A 20,752-nucleotide genomic window follows, 5' to 3' on the forward strand; every position below is an offset into this window, starting at 1 on the left:
TGGCGGAGAGAAGTGAGGGCGTGACGTCACCGGCTCCGCGCCATCGGGGAGGAAGGAGCCAATGGCCGCCAAGGCCACGCCCCTTGCCCCGTCGCCGGGGTGACGCCAGAAGCCAGCGCCCCGGCCCTGTCAGTCGAGGCAGTCGTGTCGGGCGGGGGCCTCCTCCCCCCATCTCCTCCTCCCCCTCCGGCTGCGCTTCCCGCCTTCCGGCTTCGCTTCCGTCACCTCCCCGGTGCCCGCCGGGATGGCGCCGCGGCTGCAGCTGGAGAAGGCGGCCTGGCGCTGGGTCGAGACGGTGCCGCCCGAGGCCGTCGCGCAGGAGCACGTCGAGGCCGCCTACCGCGTCGCCCTCGAGCCCTGCCAGCGCGGAGCCTGCAGGTGGGTCGGACGGACGGACGGGCCTCCTGCGCCCCCGGCCCCGCCTGCCTGGGGCCGCCCCTCCCTCGCCAGTGGGCCTCTGCCAGAGGGGAAGGTGCGAGGAGGAGGAGGAGAGGGCTGCCGGCCAGCCAGGGTCTGGCCCCAGAAGGCGGCCTGATGATGATGGGCAGGATCCCTGGGCTTGCCCGTGGGGAGGCCTCGCTCTGCGCATGGGGAGGGGTAGGCCTGGAGGAGGAGGAGGGGCGGGGGTGGGAGTGGGGTGGCTGCCGAAGGCCCCCAGGAGGTGGACCTGCTTCTGAGCAGGCCTGTTCTTGCTCCTAGGGAAGACGCCGAGGATCAGGATAACAGCAGCAGAGAGACTGCGTGTGTGAGCCCTGTCAGGGATTCCCCTGAGGGGATGGAGCTGCTCTGGGATGAGCATCTGAGGCCCCAAGTCCCCTCCCTGGCAGCACTTCCATCTTACAGGCCAGCACCGTCCCTTAGGGGATGGGGCCCTAGCTCAGTGGTAGAGCCCCCGCGCTGCCTGCAGAGGTTCCCAAGTTCCCTCCCACTTACAACAACAACAGGCCGGCCTGCTGGAGGGAAAGGTGCAGGTGGTGATAGCTGGGGCAGCGGCTCATTCCTGTTAGGACCCGCTAGAAGGAAGACGCTGAGGGTGAAGCAGCACCCTTTATAGTGGGTGTGCCCATCTCATCATCATCATCATTAGGAGGAGGAGCAGCTAAATGTTGCTGGGATTCCTCCTCCTCATGGGTTCGCCACCACCTGTCATTGCTCTTTGAGTACCATGTATTCATTTAAAGGTATTGAAGGGTGCATTTGAGAGTACTATGTGGGGTACCAGGGGTGGCCCCAAATCTTTCCCTCCTGCTGGTTCAGTTCTCCCCCCCACCCTAAAGTCTGAGCCTAGTTGCATATCCTTCTCTCATCTCCAAGAATTTTTGAGGAAAAGGAGACGCTCTTTGTTTGGTACTGATGCCGGTTTGTGGTGCTGTGGGATCTCTGTTCCATCTGTCAAGGGAGGTGGTGTCCTTATCTGGGTAGCATTTCTTCTCAAAGCCTCTGGCTGTCTGTTTTGCCCCTTGCATTCTGACTTACAAGCAACTTTCAGCAAAATGGGCCTGAAGTTGACAGCAAAATGATGCTAGAAATACAGTAAAGCTCTTGCAGAAATTGGGAGAGAAGGGCAAAAATGCACTCTAGGGGGCTCTGCAGCCCCCTCTCTGCAGTAGCTTCAGAATTCTTCCATGGAAGCTGTCCATGATCTGAAGAAGGTCTTGTGATACCTGTTTCTCTTATGAATTGACACAGAGGGGTGACTAGTATGTCAGTGTTCTTCGTGAGTCTGCAGAATGCTGATGGGAAAGAAATGAGGACGCGGCACTCTGAGAATACTAGATCTAGTCTGCTGCTTTTTCTCTTTCAGGAGAAACTGCCGGGGGAACCCTAACTGCCTGGTGGGGATTGGTGAGCATGTCTGGTTGGGCGAAATCGATGAGAACACCTTTCACAATATTGACGATCCAAACTTTGAGAGGAGAAAAAAGGTACGTTTAGTTTGTCTTCCGTGCCTTGCAGGTCAGCTCCAGAACCAGAGGCAAGAGAAACGAGGAGGACAGCTGGTCTTGTGTTAGCGAACATGAGTGCTCCCCTTTGCTAAGCAGGATCTGCCCTGTTCTGCATTTGGATGGGTGACTACATGTGAGCACCGTAAGATATTCCCCTTAGGGGTGGGGCTGTAGCTCAGTGGAAGAGCATCTGCCTGCTTGCATGCAGAAGGTCCCAGGTACAACCCCTGGCAGCATCTCCAGGTAGAGCTGGGAGAGACTCCTGCCCTGAAACCTTGGAGAAGCCGCTGCCAGGCTGGGTAGACAATCCTGAGCTAGATGGGCCAGTGGTCTGATTTGCTAAGACAGCTTTCTGTGTTCCTAAATCCTTTCTGTAAATGCTTCCTGAACTTGAATTTGGTGCTGAGGATTACGATTCAACATGGGAAGGCTGAAATTGACTTAAGCCGCTGGCTGCTTTGTCCAACATGATAGCGGTCATTCCGTGGTCAGTTTTCATTTCTTTTGCTATTTGTTTTCTGCGAGTATTGGTGTTGTCCTTACCGTGTGCTTCTTGCCCTTCCCCCGTCAGAATGCGTTTGTGGGCCTAACAAACTTGGGGGCCACTTGCTACGTCAACACGTTCCTGCAGATGTGGTTCTTGAACTTGGAGCTCCGGCAGGCGCTCTACCTGTGTCCGATCGCCCGCCCCGAATACCTGACAGCGGAAGGCACTCCAGTAAGCAAAGGTGAGCGGGAAGTCATGTTGCCCAGGGGGTGATGGGAGTTGTAGTTCAACCACAGCTGGAGAGCCAGGCTTCCCTATCGCTGCTTTAATGGCTTCCGCCTGGTCTCACCTATACTGAAGCCCCATACCGCTGGCTGGAGCTCCGTGTACGGCTCTTTATCTCCAGTGCAGTAGGCTCCATTAGGCAAGTGCATTATGGTGGGTTTTTCTTTTCAACATCCAGCTCGTACTTGGGGCTACCTGTGGTGTCCCAGCGGTGCAGTGGTTGGAAGTGTGAGCGGAGGGAAGTCTCCCTGTGAGAGTTGGTTCTCTTGCGGCTTCTTAGAATTATTCATGTTCTGAGTGTTACTGTGCCCAGTCTGTTGTGTAACAAAGAAAGCTGGCCTGCTGCATTTCTCTTGTTAAGCTGAGCATATGTTGCACCTGCTGCTTCAGAAAACCTTTTGCCTTCTGCTAGATTACGAGCCGCAGACCATCTGTGAGCACCTCCAGTACCTGTTTGCTTTGCTGCAGAACAGCAAGCGGCGCTACATCGACCCATCGGGGTTTGTGAAAGCCTTGGGTCTGGACACAGGTCAGCAACAGGTAACGTTTGGGGCGGAGGGCTGCGCTTTTCTGCCTCCTCATTCCGCTTTGGAAAGCAGCTCCAACCAGCTGTGGTGGGGAGGGCTTCTTGTCTGTCACACCAGAGCCGCGATTTCCGAGCGGAGGCGAGCCTCCCGAAGGAGGGACACTTTGCTCAGCAGTGAGGGAGCTCTCCTCCTGCTCTCCATGTGTACTACGCGGCTGAGGCAGAGGGGTGAGCCAGGAGGCCCCGTCAGGGCAGTGGATGGGGAGGGGGCTGCTCCTTTCTTCTCCAAGCTGTGAAATGAGAACAAAATCAGAGCACCAGACTCCCTGTTCCATTTAACTTCTCCCTGACTTGGCCGTGTGTGTGTGTGTGTCTCCCGTAGGATGCCCAGGAGTTCTCCAAGCTCTTCATGTCCCTGTTGGAGGACACCCTCTCCTCGCAGAAGAACCCAGAGGTGCGGGACATTGTCCAGAAGCAGTTTTGCGGCGAGTACGCGTACGTCACTGTGTAAGTCCTGGTGCTGCTAGAGCTTCTTGTCATTTAGCTGCAAGTTTCAACCTTGCCGGTGCTCCAGGTAGCCACACGTCCCCCTGACGGCACTCTTCTTGTGGCGGTGTTTGCCTCTTCCAGGTGCAACCAGTGTGGCAGAGAGTCCAAACTTATCTCGAAGTTTTATGAGCTTGAGTTAAACATCCAGGGCCACAAGCAGCTGTCAGACTGTGTCACGGAATTTCTGAAGGTGTGTCATCTGTGCTCGTCCTCCCAGTTTCGTTCTGTCTGTCAGGGATGGGGGCATCCGAAGGAGTGGTGTGCCTTCCCCAGCCTGCAGAGCCCCCTGCATCAGGCCTCCAGCTGAAAAGACTGCCCAGGAGAATGCCTCTTCCCCAGCGTCCCAATGCGGTCCTGCTAGAGTGGGTGCCTAGTTGCCTCTGCCCTCTTCTTCTGCGGGGTGTTGGGGGGAGGCGCTCTGCTTGCATGCCTCAGATGGGATTGGATGGATGCCAGGGATATATTGTCACCGAGGTGGGAAGCTGACCTGCTGTGAGGGGTAATTCTAACCTTTGCTGCTTCTCTCTCCTGGTCAGGAAGAAAAACTGGAAGGGGACAACCGGTACTTCTGTGAGACCTGCCAGAGCAAACAGAACGCCACCCGGAGAATCCGGCTCCTCAGTCTTCCCTGCACCCTCAACCTGCAACTCATGCGCTTCGTATTTGATAGGTGAGCAGCTCCTTTTGTTCCAGTCCTGTGAGGAGGCGAGGTCTTTTGCATTGGGTTTGTGGGGTGCTGCCCTTCAGCTATGGGCAGGCTCCGCTTGCCTCAAGCCAGGCATGTCACGGGCTGGTGCACACAGGAGGGCCCCCAACCACATCCTTCCTGGGGATGAAACTCGGACATGAGACAGCCTTGCCGGGTCAGGCCCAAGAAGGCCTCTCCAGTCCAGCATCCTGTTTCCCAAAGTGGCCCACCAGGTTTCTCCTGCTCTGATGCTGATTTGTGTGAACCGCCCTAGTGTCGGAGCAGGCAGTTTTCCAGCCAAGGTGCCAGCAGAGAAAAGGTCCTCTTCCTTTGGTCATCGCCAGCCTTGTCTCCAAAGGCAGGCCCTTCTGTTCTCTGCTCCTGGCAACAGGCATCTTGCGTTCCAGTTAAGTCTGCTGTGAGTTGCCAGAGTGAGTGTCTCGGACCTCTTTCTCCTTCTCCTCCTCCTCCTCCTCTTCTAGACAAACAGGCCACAAGAAGAAACTGAACGCGTACATCGAGTTTTCGGAATTGCTAGACATGGAGCCCTTCATGGAAGACACAGGTGGGCCAAGCATCCTCAAAAACACCCCTCGGGTGATTCCAAGAACAGGGCCTGTGACCAGGTTTGGTGTTCCTGAGCAATTGAATCGAGCTGCCAGGTTCGGGATGTGGGGTTCAGTATGTTGTCCTGTGCAGAGGATGAGCCATTCCTGGGGAGGGGCAGGGCTGGTCCTGAGGCATTTGAAGCAGCCGCCTGGCTGGAGTGGTGGGCAAGGCCTTCAAGGGGGTTGAGCCAAGCCTCTGCTGTATTCCAGCCAGCGTCTCTGCCTACGAGCTGAGTGCGGTTCTCATCCACCGAGGCGTCAGCGCCTATTCCGGCCACTACATCGCTCATGTGAAAGACCCGCAGACGGGAGAGTGGTACCGCTTTAACGATGAAGAGATCGAAAAGATGGAGGGCAAGAAACTGCAGCTGGGGGCAGAAGAAGATCTAGGTAAAGTGTCTGGGTTGTAAACTTGCTTTTCTCCTGCTGTGTGGAGGAGGAGGCTGGTCTCAGTATATGCCCAGCGGCCATGGAGAACCAAACCATTCCAGGAGTAGCAGCCCCCACCCCCACTCTATTATTGGCTAAAAGCCCTCCCTGGCATAGTCCCTCTCATGCCCTCCCGAGCGCGGTGGGTTCCCTCCCAACTCCCATTCTCCCCAGCTGTGGCAGCTTTTGGCTGGGGATGATGGTTGTGGTCAACATGTGGATTTTAGAATGTGAGCCCTTTGGGGACGGGGAGCCATCTTATTTGTTTTATTTCTCTTTGTAAACCGCCCTGAGCCATTTCTGGAAGGGCGGTATAGAAATCGAATTAATAATAAATAATAATAATAATACAACATCTGGGCATCCCTGTCATGGGGACACTGGTGGAGTGTTCCCCCTCCTCGCACCCCCCGCCCCCGATATCCATGGCAAGGCCCGGTGCACCTCGAGGACTCTCGCCTGTCCCTCTGCTGAGCACGCCTGGCTTGAACCTGCCTCTCTGGCGCATTTGATCAATGGAGGGCTGATGCCGTAGGGGCTGCTCACGGAGCCCCGTTGGCCTCGGTGCCGCCGCGGCCTCCTTCGACCCAGAAGAAGTCACTGCCTCCGACGGGAGCTGGGAGGAGGAATGCCAGGCTCTCTCTCTCTCTCTGCCGTCCTCGGAGAGAGCAGCTGTCCCAGCGCTGACGTGCTCGGGTGTCTCTTCCCCCACCAGAGCCTTCCAAATCTCAGGCGCGAAAGGCCAAGTGTGGCAAGGGAGTCTACCGCTCTCGGAACGCCTACATGCTGGTGTACAGGCTGCAGACGCGGGAGAAATCGCTGGCTGTCGACATCCCAGGTGAGGCGGAGGAGGCCCTCTTCTGCCCTGCCCTGCTGGCCTCCTGGGGGTCCTGTGCAAAGGCTGAGCAGGGGCCCTCACCCTCCCCCCCCCGCCCCCCAGCTTTCCTGCAGGAGCTGGTCGAGCAGGACAACGGCCGCTTTGAGGAGTGGTGCCGGGAGATGGCGGAGATGCGCCAGCAGAGTGTGGCCCGGGGCAAGAGCAAGCACGAGGAGGTGAAGGAGCTCTACCAGAGGTTACCCGCGAAAGCTGGTCTGTAAGATCTTCCCTTTGCAAATCTCTTGGCTTGGGCGGGGGTGGGGTGGGGGCTGTGGCAGGCGCACCGGCCACGCCTTGTGGGGGGGGAAGAATGCCAGCCGCGGGGAGGTCTCTAGGAAGCCCTGGCAAGGACCCTTCTGGGAGGGAGAAGTGCCTGCGGGTGGGCAGGCCAGGGCTCGGCGGGGCACCTTGGGGGGCGCTGGTGCTCTGGTGCTCGCTACCTCAGGAGCCGCTGGCAAAGCCCCCCAGGAGGTGACCTGCCTGGTGGGGGGCGCAGCCTTCCCTAGGGTGGTCAAGCAGCCCCATCCAGCCCTGTGCCTTGCCCCAAGGGGAGGGGCTTGCTGGCAGTGCCTCGGGGTCATCCTGCTGCCACCAGCAGAGGGCAGGCCAGGGGTGTCCCGCGGAGCTTCTCAGCTGCTGCTCCTCCTTCTCCGGGCCCACAGCAGAGGCTTCTGCCTGTAGAAGCCAAGAGAAAGAGGGTCCGTTGTTGCCCACGTGTTTGGATGGTGCGCGCTCTCCAGGGGATGCCTCGCTAGACTGCTTGGGAAAGGTTGCTTTCCTCCCCGACTCCCAAGCAGCCTGATGGAGGCAAGCCTCTTTTCCAAGCAGCCTCTCTCGTGAGAGAGACTGCTGACGTCGAAACGTGTGGGGCGCACAGGATCCTCCTCATGCAGCTGTTCCTGTCCTGGCTGCTGTGGGGAGGCTGGTCTTGCATAGCGTGCAGCTTCTGCCTGCAGCCCTGGCTGGTGTGTTCAGAACAGGGCCGAGGGGCCAGCAATCTCGGCTCCTCCCACACGGGGTCCGCCCCACCTGAGCCAGGACACGGCCAGATTCTGGGCCCTCCTCATCTGCCCTGGCCTGTGCACCCAGCAGAAGGTGGTGGTGGTGGAATTGTCCACCCTACTGCAGGGGGCAGGCCGTGCCTCTCTGCAACGCTCTCTCCTCTCTACAAAGTTTCCTCCAAGTAGAACGCTGGCACCCAGCAGAGGGGATTTCCAGCCCCTGCTGCTGCTGCTGCTGCTGCTTCCTGCTGTGCTAGATTTCTGCTTGTGGGGAACTGCTTGTGGGGAGCCTCCACAAGCCCAGTTTCCACCCCCTCCAGCGGCTGCTAGGCCAGGCCTAGCTTGCATGTGAGCAGGAGCAGCCGCTTGCGTTCCTGGAGGGACGGTTGGGCCGCCAGTGCCTTGGCTGGCCGTCGTTATCCATGGCCACAGGGCTGAGGACTGTAGGCTACCTCCAGGCTCGGAGGCCGGCTGCCTCCCAGTCCTCCAGCTGCAGGGAAGCAGTGGCAGCAGGAGGGGCCAGGACTTCGCCTCCTGCCTGTGGGCTTCCCAGAGGCATCTGGCGGGCTGCTGTGGGAGGCAGGGGGCCTGATCCAGCAGGGCTGTTGCCGGGTTCTTAAGAGCCTTGGGAGGAAGCAGCCGCCTGCAGGGTTTGGGGGCAGACCCTGCAAAGGTGGGAACGTTAGTGGAAGGGTCTGACCTGTTGTCCTCCAAGCCCCACTGGAGGGTCCAAGGATCCCTTTGAAGGGACCACGGGGTGAACCTTCCGCAGGCAAGCGTGTCCCAGCTCTACGTAGTTTGTGCTAAAACAGTAGCCCGTCTTCCATTGAGTGGGTGCTTAATCTGGGGGAGGGAGCCTCCCTTCTGGAGGAGCGGGGTGCCTGGCCTTGGGCTGTGTGGGGCCGAGTTGGGCGTGAGCAGAGGGTGCCGGCTCGTGGCCTGACGCCTGTCCTCCCTGGCCCTGCTGTCGTCCTCTTCCTCCTCCCCCCCCAGGCTGCCCCCCCTATGACTTCCTGTCTCTGGAATGGCTGCAGCGGTGGCTGAGTGAGGCCACGCCTCCCAAGCCCATCGACCACTCGGCCTGCCTGTGTCCGCACGGCAAGTTGCACCCGGACAAAATCCCCACCGTCAAGAGGGTCTCGGAGTACGTGGCCGACTATTTCTACAAGAGATACGGCGGAGGTCCCAGGCTGACAGGTACGCCGAGCGTGCAGGGCATCTTCCGGGGGAAGGTGGGGAGGGGCTCGGCCAAAATGTCACTGGGGTGCATATGGAGGAGGAGGAGGGCAGCTTTGAGGAGTGGGGCGTGAGGGACGGTATCACGGAAGCAGTGAGCACGTGTGGTTCTCACACACACACATGCGCATGTTGAGTGGAGGAGGTTCTTTTGGTCGCCACCCACTGATCCTCAAGTGTCTCCTTTCCTTCTCGCTCTCCAAGTAGCAGAGTGCCAGGGAAGTCCACCTTTTCAGCAGGTGTCAGTCCCACCCACGCTCGCTCGCTTGGCTGTGCAGACGGCAAGCCGTTGCCGCCACCTCCTTCACACCTCCCTTGCCAGATCCGTCTCCCAGCCGACATTCTCAGGGCAGCTCCTGAGATGTAAGCTGTTAACCTGAGAAGCACAGCTGCTGCTCGGAGCTGCGTGTGGCGCTGGGGCTCTCCAGGGCTCTGCGTCCCGCAGACGGGGGAAGCCGTCCCGCTCTCTGACCTTCCCAGCAGCATAAAGAAGGGAGGGGCAGCCCCTCTGGGTCGGGGGCATTAGCCTGTGGGGCTTGGCCTGTGACTGGCTGCCCCCTAACCCAGGGCAGGTCCCTGAGGGAGGGCGGGGCATGTTTGGGCTGCAGGAGGAGGAAGCCAGGCCAGCTCTGTAGTAAGGTGGACCCTAAAATCCTGGCTGCCCAGGTGGTAACCCTGCCCGCCTCTCTCCCCTCCCCTCCTGCCCGCCCCTGGCACAGTCAAAGCCCTCTGCCGGGACTGTGTGGTGGAGAGATGCCGCGTCCTCCGCCTGAAGAGCCAGCTCAACGAGGACTACAAGACCGTCTCCAACTTGCTGAAAGTGACAGTCAAAGGGTGAGTGGCCACCAGGCCCTGGGGGGCGGAAGGCGGGGACTCCGGGCTGGAGCAGCGCCGTGCCCTCGGCCCCCTCTCCCATGCCCGCCTTTCCCTCTGCGCAGCCCCGACGGGTTCTGGGTCGGGAAGTCCTCCTTGCGGAGCTGGCGCCAGTTGGCCCTGGAGCAGCTGGACACCCCAGACGACGACGCGGACCAAAGCAATGGCAAGATGAACGGCGACGCCAAGAGCAAAGGTAGCCTGCCACCCCCCCTCCCCGGTGCCTCGCCCATCTTCCCGCTGAGCCTGGATGCCGAGTCAGGGTCTGCCCCATGGCAGAGCCACGGTGCTTCTCGGTGTGGAGTCCCTCCGCTGGCCTCTGGCGCTTCACTGGCTGCCGTGGGGGGCGGGGGCGTTTCCAGTGTGTCTGTCCCCATCCTTGGCAAAGCCTCTCGGCTTGAGCTGTCCTCCAAGACGCCCCCCCTGCCCCCCGATCTGCTGCCCTCGAAGCCGCTTCGGCAGCTGTGGATGCTGCTCACCCTGCCGTCTCCCCTGCCTCTTTCCCAGACGAACCCAGCGCCGAGAAGCGGGAGGAAGAGGAGCTGAAGTTCAACGAGGACATTGTCTGCCCCCATGGTGAGAGGGGCGGGGGGGGGACATGGCAAGTGCGCGCAAAAGTAGGAGGCACGCCGTGGCCCGTTTCCGTGGCTCGTGTCACACTGAGAAGGAGCCTGTGGGGGCAAAGGCCACCCAGGCAAACGTGGCCCTCTTTGGGCTGCCTGACGCCCGGCTTCCAGCTGTTGGGAGCGGAGCTTTGATGGCTGCATGGACGCTCCCAGGGGGTGCTCCCTCTGTGGAATCGCGCCTGCTTCTGGGCAGTCTGTTCTCCCCCATGGACAGGTCAATGGCCCGTCTTGGGCTGCCCCTTTCGTGACTCAGCTGCTCGACGGCGCCTGTGCTTCCGATGCGTCTTGCTGGCTTGTGTGTTTCTCTCCTTGGAAGTGATGGGTGACTTTTCTAGCCTTGGAGGGGAAAGAGACTCTCTTCCTCCTGCCAAGGTCTTGCAGGCAGAGGAGATGTGAACGGGCTTAGCTGGCCTGTGAGGATGGAAACATTTCTGGCAGCGACGGGGGGCGGGGGGGAGGAGTCTGCCAGACTGGGCTGGCTGCAGGAATTCTCCCAAGGAGGGATCCTGAGCACTGCAAGAGCTTTCTGCCTTGACAGGAAGGTTTTTTACAGCAAGAGAGAGGGAGGCTTGCCATTCAACACTCAGAAACCCAGGAAAGGCCCCGGAGGGGTTTCTGGCTTGCCTCCCCGTCTTGCCACAGGGCTGACCCTGGGAAGCTGCCTCCAGACCTGCGGTCCACGTAGCTCAGAACACTGACTGGCAGCGGCTCTCCCGGGTTCCAGGCAGGACTCTTCCCCCCCCCCTTCCTGGAGAGGCTGCTGCCAGGGAGGGGCCTGAGGCCATCCTGTGCGTGCAGAGCAGGTGCACCCCTTGGGTGGTCTGGAGGTGGTCTCTGCCTGTGTGGGCTGCAGGGACCTACGCTTGGAGCCGCCAAGTCCCCCAGAGGGGCTGTGCTTGGCCAGAGCTGCAAACTGCCCCAGAAGCAGCCCGCGCTGACGCATCCGCCCTGCCAGGAGAAGCCCGAAGGGGGAAGTGGGGCTCTCTGGCGGCCGTGGATGGAAAACCAGCAGAGACTCCGCCAGCTGACCACGGCCCAGTGGCCATTAGAGCTGCTTGCACTTAATTAGGGGCCTTTTGAAGTCGGTGGAGGGTTCCCATTGGGCTCTCTGTGCTGAGCGAGTGTGCGTGTGTGCGAGAGAGAGAGAGAGAGGGGGGAGACATGTTAGTGCTGTCGCCAGGAGCAAGTGCTGAGGAAGAGTCTCTCCCCCCCCCCCGCCACAGGCACCAGGTCCCCCCTGCCCCGCCCCGCCCCTTTTGGCTGCTTAGATCCTCCCTGGGGCATCTGCTGGAGGTAAAACAAAGCGCCCTCCTCCTTCAGCTGATTGCCGGCTTGTGTTCTAATGGGCCCGTAACCGTAGAGACTGCGGCACAGGGAGGAGCGGCACGGAAACAGCAGGCGTCTCCAGCTGCTCCTGCTGACGGAGCTCCTGGCAAAGCATCTGCACCGGCCTCCGGGCTGCCCTCAGCTGGGCTGTCTGCCTTGCAGCGAGGCCTGCTACGCCCCGGGCCCTCGGTCCAGCAGGGAGGAGGCGGTGGCGGCGGCAAGGATGGTGGCCGGGCCTGGCCCACATCTGTGCGGCGGCCCCTGCCTCATTGAGCCCCAGGTGCTTCACTGCTGACTCGGCTCTCCCCTGAGAGGAGGCAGCAGGCAGGGATCAGGTGCTGGCTGAGGCCAGGAGTCCGCCTGCCCCAGGGCGCCCTCTGCCGAGGCAGAGCGTAGGCCCATCCGGCTCAGGACTCTCCCAGCCCTCTCTGCAGATGCTGCTGCTGCTGCTGCTGCTGCTGCTGCCGCCAGGGAGTGAACCGGGGACCCTTTGCTTGCAGAGCGGACACTTTTCCGCTCAGCTCCATCCCCGCGCCCCTCGGGAATATCTCACAGCGCTCACATGTAGTCGCCCATCCAAATGCAGAGCAGGGCAGACCCTGCTTAGCAAAGGGAGCCAATCATGCTTGCTGCCCCCAGACTGGTTGTCCTCCTCCTCCTCCTCCTCCTCCTCTAGAAGCAGCCATGGCAGAAAGAGGCCTTTCCCGATGCTTCCGTCGTGGGAGGTGCTGCCAAGGGCCGCCCCGGGGCCCTTCTGCCCCTCCGCTCCGGCCCCTGCCAGTTGTTGGTTTCTAGGGCACCTCTTTCCACTGTGAAGTAGCAGAATCCCTGCCTTGTGGGAAGAAGGGGAGAGCAGTGCTCAGGTCTGGCTGCTTGCTAACCGGGGGGCATTCATGCAGCACCAGAGGCTCTATTTGCACAGCTGCCACTGCTGTCTGGCAGCGGTCCTGGAAACGTAGCAACCCCTCGGCCTCCAAGCCCCCACCTGGCTCCTGGTACAGCAGCAGAGCGTTGGGGGATGCTGCTGTTTGTCCTTGGGGTGGGGTTTGAGGGCCTGGACAGGGGACTCGGCTGCAGGCCCGGCTTGCAGCATTTTGCCCTCGGGGTTCCTCCAAGCTCCCTCAGCCGCTGGGCTCCCCGGGAGGCTCCTTCTCGCACCCCCACATCGAGGTGGTGGTGTGACAAGGCAAAGCCCACTTGAGCCCACCTGGCCTCTTCCGCTTCGGCCGTGGAGCCAGGGCTTGGAAGTGACTTCCCCGCGCCCTGCCTCTTCCTCAGTGGCTGCCCGCCCGTTCACGCCGAGCCGTCTGCAAAGCCTCTCCCTGTGGGGCTGAGTGGAAACCTCTCTGCCGGCCACGGCCAGAACGAATCCCGCTTCCCTACTCTTCCCCCGCTGCAGGCAACCTTTGCATCTCGGAGAACGAGCGGAGAATCGTCTCCAGAGAAGCCTGGGAGAAACTCCAGTGCTACTTCCGGAACGCCCCGGAATTCCCCAGCAGCCGAGATTCCTGTTCCCAGTGCAAGGTGCGTGGGCGGCTGGGCGGAGTGGGCTTGTGTGTGCGCAAGGGTGCCCGGGCAGTGGAGATGCTGGGAACTTTGGTGGGCAAAGCGCCAGCCAAGCACACGGGGCCCTCCCTCCCTCCCTCCGTGTCTGCATCGCAAAGAGGAGCGCCTGCTGCCTGGGACTAAGAGCCTGAGATGGCCACGCATTGAGTGGCCGGTCCCCACTGTGGAATTTGGCTTCTCTCGCCCTGGAGGGGACGGGCCTGTCTTGCGGAGAGGTGGGGAGAGCTGCTTGTCTCTTTCCACCTTGCAGCTTCGGAAATTACGGCGGGTAGCGTGGGTGTGTTGGAGCACGGCAGGCCAGAAGACCCCACCCAGGCTCCAAGCGCTGAGCAGGGCGGGAGTGACCAGCAGGCACCTGTCTGTCTGTCTGTCCGCAGATTCTGGAGCGGGAAGGAGAGGAGAATGAGGCCCTCCACAAAATGATGGCTGGCGAGCAGAAGGGCTCCCTCCCGAACCTCTTCCAAGACAAAAGCAGGCCTTGCCTCAGCAGCTGGCCAGAGGTAGGCAGATCAGGAACGCAGGCAGCTGCCTTCTACCAAAGTCAGACCCTGGGTCCATCTAGCTCAGGATTGTCTTCACAGACTGGCAGCGGCTTCTCCAAGGCTGCAGGCAGGAATCCCTCTCAGCCCTCTCTTGGAGATGCTGCTGCCAGGGAGGAGACTTGGGACCTTCTGCTCTTCCCAGAGCGGCTCCATCCCCTGCTGAGGGGAAGATCTCACAGTGCTCACACATGTAGATGCAAACCAGGCCCCTGGATTCCCCAGGGCTGCCGCAGTTCCAGCCAATACTGTACTTAATTATTGGGGGGCAGAAGACCCGGGGAAGGGGGCCGGCAGGTTAATCGGCAGGACCGAGAGGGCTGGAGAAGCAGCCTCCCTTGAGGAGGAAGCGAGGGCTGAGTTCCGTGTCTCTTCCCAGGAGGTGGACGAGCTGTACGTCGTCTCCAGGTTCTTTGTGGAAGAGTGGAGGAAGTTTGTGAGGTGAGTCGGCGGCGGCTGCCTGTCCACCTGCAGCGCTCTGTCCTGGCAGGCAGGCATCCCGGCTCCCTGTGCAAACGGAGGAGCCCCTGGCCGCCCGCCCCCTTTCCCTGCTGTGAGGTGTCGCCGTCACTACCAAACGCTGCCTCCCCTTCTCCTCCTCCTCCTCCACCCCAACCAGGAGGCCGACTCGGTGCAGCCCCGTCTCCTCGGTGGGCAACCGGGACCTCCTCTGCCCGCACGGCGGCCTGATGTTCACACTGGCTTCCATGACCAAAGAAGACTCCAAGCTGTGAGTTTCTCCCGTTCAGTGGCGCCGCGTCTCTGTGGCCGGCCGGGGGGGGGGGGGGGCGGGGGCGGGGGCAGCGGTTTGGTCTGGGCTCCCGCTCCTGCATCCGCCACGTGGGCACGTTGTCCTCGGGGGACGGGGCGGGGGCAGTGTTTAGACGGGAGGGGTTGGCGGCTGCTGCAGGCAGCACTTCCCCAGGGCAGGGGGTGGCAGCCTGTGTGTCTGGGGAACTGGAGCCCCAGTGCCGAGGGGGTATGGGTGGGCCAGGCCCCCGCCCCTTCCCGGCCAGCCAGCATGTTCTGTTTCTTTGCACAGTATAGCTCTGATATGGCCCAGCGAGTGGGAGAAGATCCAAAAGCTCTTTGTGGTGGACCACGCCATCCGCGTCGTCCGGAGGCAGCTGCCTGCCGAGGCGGCTCCCGAGTGCCCCCTCTACCTCACGGAGCCTGGTGAGCAGGGGAGGCCTGTCTGTCCTGGGGCCGGCGGGTGGGCTCCGCTTCTGGGGAGTGCTCAGCTGTCTCTGTCTGCCGGAACAGTCCCATGGGCCCTCCGCCACGGTCAGGCTGTGCACATGACTTCAGGGCATTGCTGGTGCGCTCCCCCTGGGTCGCTTGCAGCGGGCATTGGGGCATGTTTGGGTTGTGCCTTTCCTTGTGTTGATGGGCATAAGCAGGCGGTACGATCCGGCTGCTCTTCTGGGAAAGCCCTGGGGGCCCGGGTGTGTCCTGGCCCAGACTGAAGGTGGCTCCCGAGAGCAGGGCCACGGAGGTCTTGGTCCAGGATACTCGTCTTCCTCTCTCCTGGGCCCTGCTGGAGGTCCCAGCCCTTGGCGGCTTAGCACTCGCTCTCCCTTCCATCCTTCCACGGGAGGGCCCTCCCTGAGACCTTCCTTCCTTCCTTCTTGCCCACCAGAGCTGTGCTCAGACTGCAGGGAAGGGCTCCTGTGCCAGCAGCAGAGGGACCTCCGGGAGTACGCCCAGGCCACCATCTACGTGCGCAAAGTGGTGGACAACAAGAAGGTAGCCACTCTCTGCCCCTACTCGGTCTGGCCCTGTCCTGCCTCCTGCCCCACACAGCCCTCCTACAGGGCGGTGGTTGCTGCTGGGCGTCGTCACGGCCGTTGGCATCCGTGGGCTTTTAAACGTGCGCCGTAAACACGTGGAAAGGGCGTGTTTCAATAGCCAAGGGCTGTTGTGGCTAAGAATGGCACCTCCATAGCCCAGGGCAGTCTACTCCGGAGCTCCAAAAGGTGGAGGAGCAACCAGGAGGAGTTGGCCACAGTCCCCTTGGCAGCCTTGCAGGGCTCTGGGGGCTCATCAGGAGGACCTTTTGATCTCAGCAGGGCAATTGGCCGGCCCTTGTGTTCCATTACAGCCCAAGATGAGCTGTTGAGTGGTTTGTTTGTGCTTTTCCCTCTTGGAGCCGGGAGGCTCTGCCCTTCTGCAAGCAGCTGCTTTTAAGAGCTGCTCTCCAGGGAGGGCGTTCATTAAAAGGGGGCTCTGCTTTTCTCGAGCGCACAGGCCAGGCCTGGCCCTTCCAGACATCACACACCAACTCAAGAGCGCCGCTTCCATTTATCCAAGATAGGTTTGAATTATCGCTGCTCCGAGAGATCAAGCGACTGTGTGCACGGCCCCAGGTTGTCCTTGACTTTGATGTTCAAGGGTGCGCTCTGTGCTCTCTCCCGCGCTCCCACTCCCTCTCCGTCAAGGCTGTTTGTCCTCGGCTGCTGGGTCGATGGTGGGGAGATCAGCACGAAGAGGCTGTTGGCGGGCTGAAGAGCCCGTGAAGGAGCAAAGGAGGCACTTTCCCGTCACGGGGCAAGGCGAGCTTGGATAAGCCCAGGAGGGCAGCCCAGCCCAGCGCTCTGCCGTCCGCCTGGGAGGCTCTCTCTTGGAAAGTGTCTTGGCCGTGGGGCGGGGAACTAGCTGACGGCAGCGGAACAGAGGAGCCCGGGTGTGGGAAGGTCGCGGGATTCTGTTGAGCAGGCCTTGGTGGGGGCTAAATATAGGAGCGTCATCTTCCTTCTCCTCCTCCTCTGAAAGAGAAGTTGAAGGGTCAAGGGCTGGCCACTGGCCTGCGGGAGGGAGGGGTTCCAATCGGCCTGGCTGCCAGTCACTATAGCAGCCTCTCCTGACAGCAGCCCTTTCGCCAATCTTCGGGGGGGGGGGTGTTAAAATAAGAAAGGGTGAATAAACTCAGCAGCAAAGCAGCCAACTGGATCTCTGGATGAGCTGAGGTTGCCAGAAGGTCAAGGGCCTCAAAGCCCGGAAGCGGCACCAGATCTGATCGCGGCAAGCCCCGCCCCCGCCCTCGCCCCCCTCCCGCCAAAACCCAAGCCGGGGCGGGGGGGGCAGCCCACATCTACCAGCAGGCCGTTCCGCAGCTGACCTCCAACTCTCTCCTGGCCTCGGTGAACTCTCCTCAGGTGGGGCTTCCGGGTGCCGTCCGGCGTGGCTCACAGGGATTGTTCTTCTGCCTCCCGGCGGGCAAATGCAGGTCATGAAGGAGGCTGCCCCAGAGCTCAACATGAGCAGCTCGGAGGCGGAAGAAGAGAGGGAGGAGGCCCGGCTGGAAGGCGAGCAGGACCCGGATTTCAACCAGGTGCGTTGAGGCCGCCTCCCTTGGGGGAGAGGTCCGCGCTCCTCCTGGGTGGGGCTCTGTCTGGTGAACCTTGACTTGTCTCATGCTCCCCAAAGCAGAGTTGGAAGTAAATGGGGAAAATCTCGGGGATCCACAAATGGAGGCTTCGCTCGCTGGCCAGCCATGGTTTGGGCTGCCCGCCCACCCCCCTCAGGTTCTTTCCTGGCCCACAGGCAAAGCAGGTCTGCACTGGGAGGCAGAGACGGTAAAAAGCCGTGGGAGTTTGCTGCTCCGCTCAGGAAGGATCCCTGCCGCTCCTGACTTTCTCCCAAAGGGCAGCAGAAACGAGACCTCTGGGGAGGAGAACTGTGCACTGCTGGGTGTTCTGCCCCCCAGCAGGTCCGGAGGCACCTGGACCCCTCGATGCCTGGTGAACTCCAGAGTGCGTTCCTGCCCAGTGCTGCTTCCGTGGGCCTGAGGCCAGGAGCAGAAAGAGCGGGGGGGGGGCAAGAGACAGTGCATAGGATGCTTTGGAGGTTCTGTCTCTGATTGGTGTCTGTTGCTTGGTTTTATTGTTAGCCATGTGGTAAATATTTTGAATTCAAAAGTAGGGTAAAAAAAAAAACTCCAGATAAATAAATAACCTGCCGCCCAGGAAACGCTGGTGCTCACTGATTTTAAAATGGGATTAGACAGATCAGTGGAGAAAGAGAGATCTCTCCGCAGCGGTGGGGACTCCATGGAACCTCCAGGCTCAGAGGCAGTCTACATCTGCAGAACAGTGGCTGGGGCATAAGAGCAGGGCAGGGCTCCGTCCTTGAGTCCCAGCCGGTGGGCCGCTTGGAGGCATCTGGAGTGTGTTAGGCAAGGCTGAGAGAGCCCCTGGAAACGGATGTCCAGAGGTTTTTCTCGCTCGGCCGAGGAAGGACTTGGCGTTGGTTGTCGCTGAGCGGCTTCCTGCTTCCAGGCCGACAGCAACGCCAAGCGGCAGAAGGTCTCGCACCCGAACTACATCGTCTACCAGAAACAGGGAATCCGGCGGAGCACAAGGCACCGGAAGGTCCGTGGGGAGAAAGCCCTCTTGGTGTCGGCCAACCAGACGCTGAAGGACCTGAAAATCCAGGTGCGGCCAGGGAGGGGCTCCTCTTTCCCCCGGGAGGAAACTCCCTGGGAAAGGGCGGGGGGGGGAGGTGGCTCATCTGAGGCTCCCAGGGAGACGCCATCCTCCAGGTGGTCCAGGCAGCAGCCGAGTGGCCCCCTAGAAGTGTGGGCAGCAGATCGGCTGGGGGAGGGGGAGGAAGAGAGCGCAAGCTCTGGGCAGCCCGGGCACCCCCCTGCCCGCGGGCCTCTCACCACTGGCCTCCTTCCCGCCCCTTCCCTGGCACAGATCATGCACGCTTTCTCCGTCGCTCCGTTCGACCAGAACTTGTCGATCGACGGGGCGACCCTCACCGACGACTCAGCGACCCTCGGCAGCCTTGGAGTCACTCCAGAGTCCGTGGTCTTACTCAAGGTGAGCGGAGAGCCGCCCAGAGGTGGCGGGGAGCAAGCTGGCCTGACTGGTCAGAGGGCCTGCCCGGGGTCTTCCTGACCCCCGGACTGGCTGCATGTGGCCATCTCGGTGTCCCTCCTAAAACCAGCTTCTCTTCTCTCCCCACAGGCTGATGAGCCCATTGTGGATTATGCAGCAATAGATGATGTTATGCAAGGTAGAGGGTTCCCTGCTGCCCTCTAGACTGCCCCCTCCCTGGCCTGTGTGGGGCACAGCTGGGGGGAGGACTCCAGGCTCTTGTTGGTCTACAACTCCCACCAGCCCCACCGCAGATTGTGGCAGCGGGTGGTGGGAGTTGTAGTCCCACGGCTGGAGAGAACCTCAGGTTAGCCCTGACGATTCTCTCTCTCTCTCTCTCTCTCTCCCCCTTTTCAGTCTGTATGCCCGAAGAAGGCTTTAAAGGTAAGCCTCTCTCTTCCCCCACTCCTCCAGCTTCCTCCCCACGGCTTGCCCTTCCCTCCCGTGTGCTGTGGTGGGCTCACGGGCCGATGTGTCCCTTCCTCCCTCTCCAGGAACTGGCCTTCTGGGACATTAACACTTCCCTTCACTGCCTGGCAGCGGATGTGAGCAGGACCTGAGCTTTGGGGCCTGGCTGGGCCTCCTCCAGACCAGCCGGCGTTCCCAGGGGATGCCTCCCCATGTTGGACCGGACTGCCCCGCAGCCCAGAGGACCTTTTCCAGGAGAGTTTCCCATTTTGATACCCGGTTAGAACCAAGGTGGTGGAGTTGTGCGAGAACTGGACAGCTGCTTGAACCCTCCAGCTGAGGAGGAAGCCGGACCCCTTGGCCCCTCCCTGCTCCCTACCCCAGGGTCGTCTGCAGGCCTCTCTTCCACACCTGCCTCCACTCAGCACTCCCACGGAGCTCTGCCTCCAGCTGGCCGCCTCTCCTCCTCGTTGCTTCTGAGACCCACACATGGTTCTTCCTCCTCCCCCCCCCCAGTTAACAGCCACGAGATGTTGCCAGCAGCTGCTCCTAAAACGTGGGGCACCCTACAGCCCCTTAGCTGTTTCACTTCCAGGACGTCAAGAGGGCAACGGTGGCCATTTTCTCTGGGGTTGCTTTAACCATAGGCTTTCTTCTGGATTTGGGGCTTGGGTTTTGGCGGGGAGAAAAGAGAGTTTCCGCTCCAGCGATGCCCATGGATCTCTCTCCTCGAGTACTTCCTACTGAAAGCAAAAGTGGAGGGGCAGAGGTGAGCTGGGGAGGGCCTGGGTGTGCCCCTGGCTCTCTGCCTGTTGCTTGGTTGGTCTGGTGGGGCGGGGCCTTGGGCACACACCTTCCATTTTAGGTCTTCAGGAATGTCTCTAAAAAGGGCTTCTTTTAAAAAAACAAAACACAAAAAAAACCCCACCACCACCACACCCAACCCTGCAGAAACTGCTGCAACAGGCCACCAGCCTTTTGAAAGGGTTGTGTGTGAGCGGGTGGGTTGGGCCTTTTATTGGTAAGCAGATGCAAACTCCTTGACCGTCATGTTTCATCTCCATTTGCTGTTCCAGGAAAGAGGGGGGGCGGGGGGGAGGCAGGCAGAGGGTGCCGAGGGTCTTCCCGCACCCCCTCGGCTTCAGGACTTGAACCCGGCAAGCGGCCCAGGTCTCTTGGAGGCGAGAAATGGAGCTGGGCCGCCTTCCTCCTTCCCGAGGGCAAGAGACCAGCCCTGACACGGCCGGCCATTGGTGATGCTCCATGGAGCAGCCTGCCTCCCTCTGCTCCTCTCCCCCGAAACCGGGCCCGGAAGGGGCATCCTTTGTCCTCCACACGAGCACTCACTCATGCATGGACGGGGGAGATTTTAGTCCATTTGCCTTCCCACCCCCACCCCCCGGCCCTCCTGCTTTTGTACGGCTTCCTCAGCAATCGTGTGTGCTAATTCCCTGGGAAGGCTGCTCAGCCATGATGTGTATATATGCGAGTGTACATATATATATATATATATATATATATAAGAATATAGATTCCAGGGCTGCTGCCGCCTCAGCTGTACCAGGCGGAGGTGTCTGGGTGTTGCCACAAAAAAGACGGAGCAGGAACCAGCCCGGGGGGGTGGGGGGGGCGCGTCTCCCTCCCTCTGTTCCTGCAAAACTGTCTGGACAAGGTTTCGGAGCACTCAAGGCCTTAGGAAGGTGTGTACATGTGGTCAGTCCTCTTGTTTGTACTGTATTGCATAAAGCGGTTTTTTTTCCACACGTCCTGTCGCGTGCCTTCTGTCTTGACTCCCGGGGAGGCTGGAGCTCGTCCAAGCAGTGGCGGGAGAGTGCCTTCGGCGGCGGGTAGAGGCATCCCGAGCGAACTCGGAACTCGCCAACCAAGGAGGCCTCTTTCCTG

At 60.8% G+C, this 20,752-nt stretch overlaps 1 protein-coding gene across 5 annotated transcripts; it reads left to right on the top strand.

The window, feature by feature from the left end:
• Positions 1–72: 72 nt before the first annotated feature.
• Positions 73–20,613, top strand: USP48 (ubiquitin specific peptidase 48). 5 transcript variants are annotated; one of them, XM_053280849.1, is made up of 27 exons: positions 75–378; positions 1,805–1,925; positions 2,518–2,674; positions 3,131–3,258; positions 3,627–3,751; positions 3,875–3,983; positions 4,330–4,463; positions 4,964–5,046; positions 5,300–5,479; positions 6,234–6,356; positions 6,459–6,608; positions 8,390–8,593; positions 9,352–9,466; positions 9,571–9,701; positions 10,013–10,081; positions 12,857–12,981; positions 13,401–13,523; positions 13,942–14,003; positions 14,182–14,292; positions 14,605–14,738; positions 15,202–15,308; positions 16,789–16,893; positions 17,840–17,995; positions 18,260–18,385; positions 18,533–18,581; positions 18,800–18,826; positions 18,937–20,613. In XM_053280849.1, the coding sequence occupies exons 1-27, from the start codon at positions 245–247 to the stop codon at positions 18,957–18,959; spliced, it is 3,111 nt and encodes a 1,036-aa protein (XP_053136824.1). In that variant the 5' UTR covers positions 75–244; the 3' UTR covers positions 18,960–20,613. The 5 variants fall into 5 exon arrangements, 3 of the variants coding, with proteins under 3 accessions (XP_053136824.1, XP_053136825.1, XP_053136826.1); XM_053280850.1 differs by lacking the exons at positions 75–378; positions 1,805–1,925 and adding an exon at positions 1,938–2,433; XM_053280851.1 differs by lacking the exons at positions 75–378; positions 1,805–1,925; positions 2,518–2,674 and having other exon boundaries at positions 3,150–3,247.
• Positions 20,614–20,752: the final 139 nt, after the last annotated feature.

The sequence above is a fragment of the Hemicordylus capensis genome, chromosome 16, assembly GCF_027244095.1.
Source record: "Hemicordylus capensis ecotype Gifberg chromosome 16, rHemCap1.1.pri, whole genome shotgun sequence".
NCBI classification, from domain to species: Eukaryota; Metazoa; Chordata; class Lepidosauria; order Squamata; family Cordylidae; genus Hemicordylus; species Hemicordylus capensis.

Excerpts from the sequence above, each read along its gene's own strand:
- USP48 (XM_053280849.1), top strand. The coding sequence starts at position 245 with ATGGCGCCGCGGCTGCAGCTGGAGAAGGCGGCCTGGCGCTGGGTCGAG. Across the intron at positions 2,675-3,130 it reads AGGCACTCCAGTAAGCAAAG|ATTACGAGCCGCAGACCATC; the intron begins GTGAGCGGGAAG and ends GCCTTCTGCTAG. Across the intron at positions 18,582-18,799 it reads AATAGATGATGTTATGCAAG|TCTGTATGCCCGAAGAAGGC; the intron begins GTAGAGGGTTCC and ends CCCCCTTTTCAG.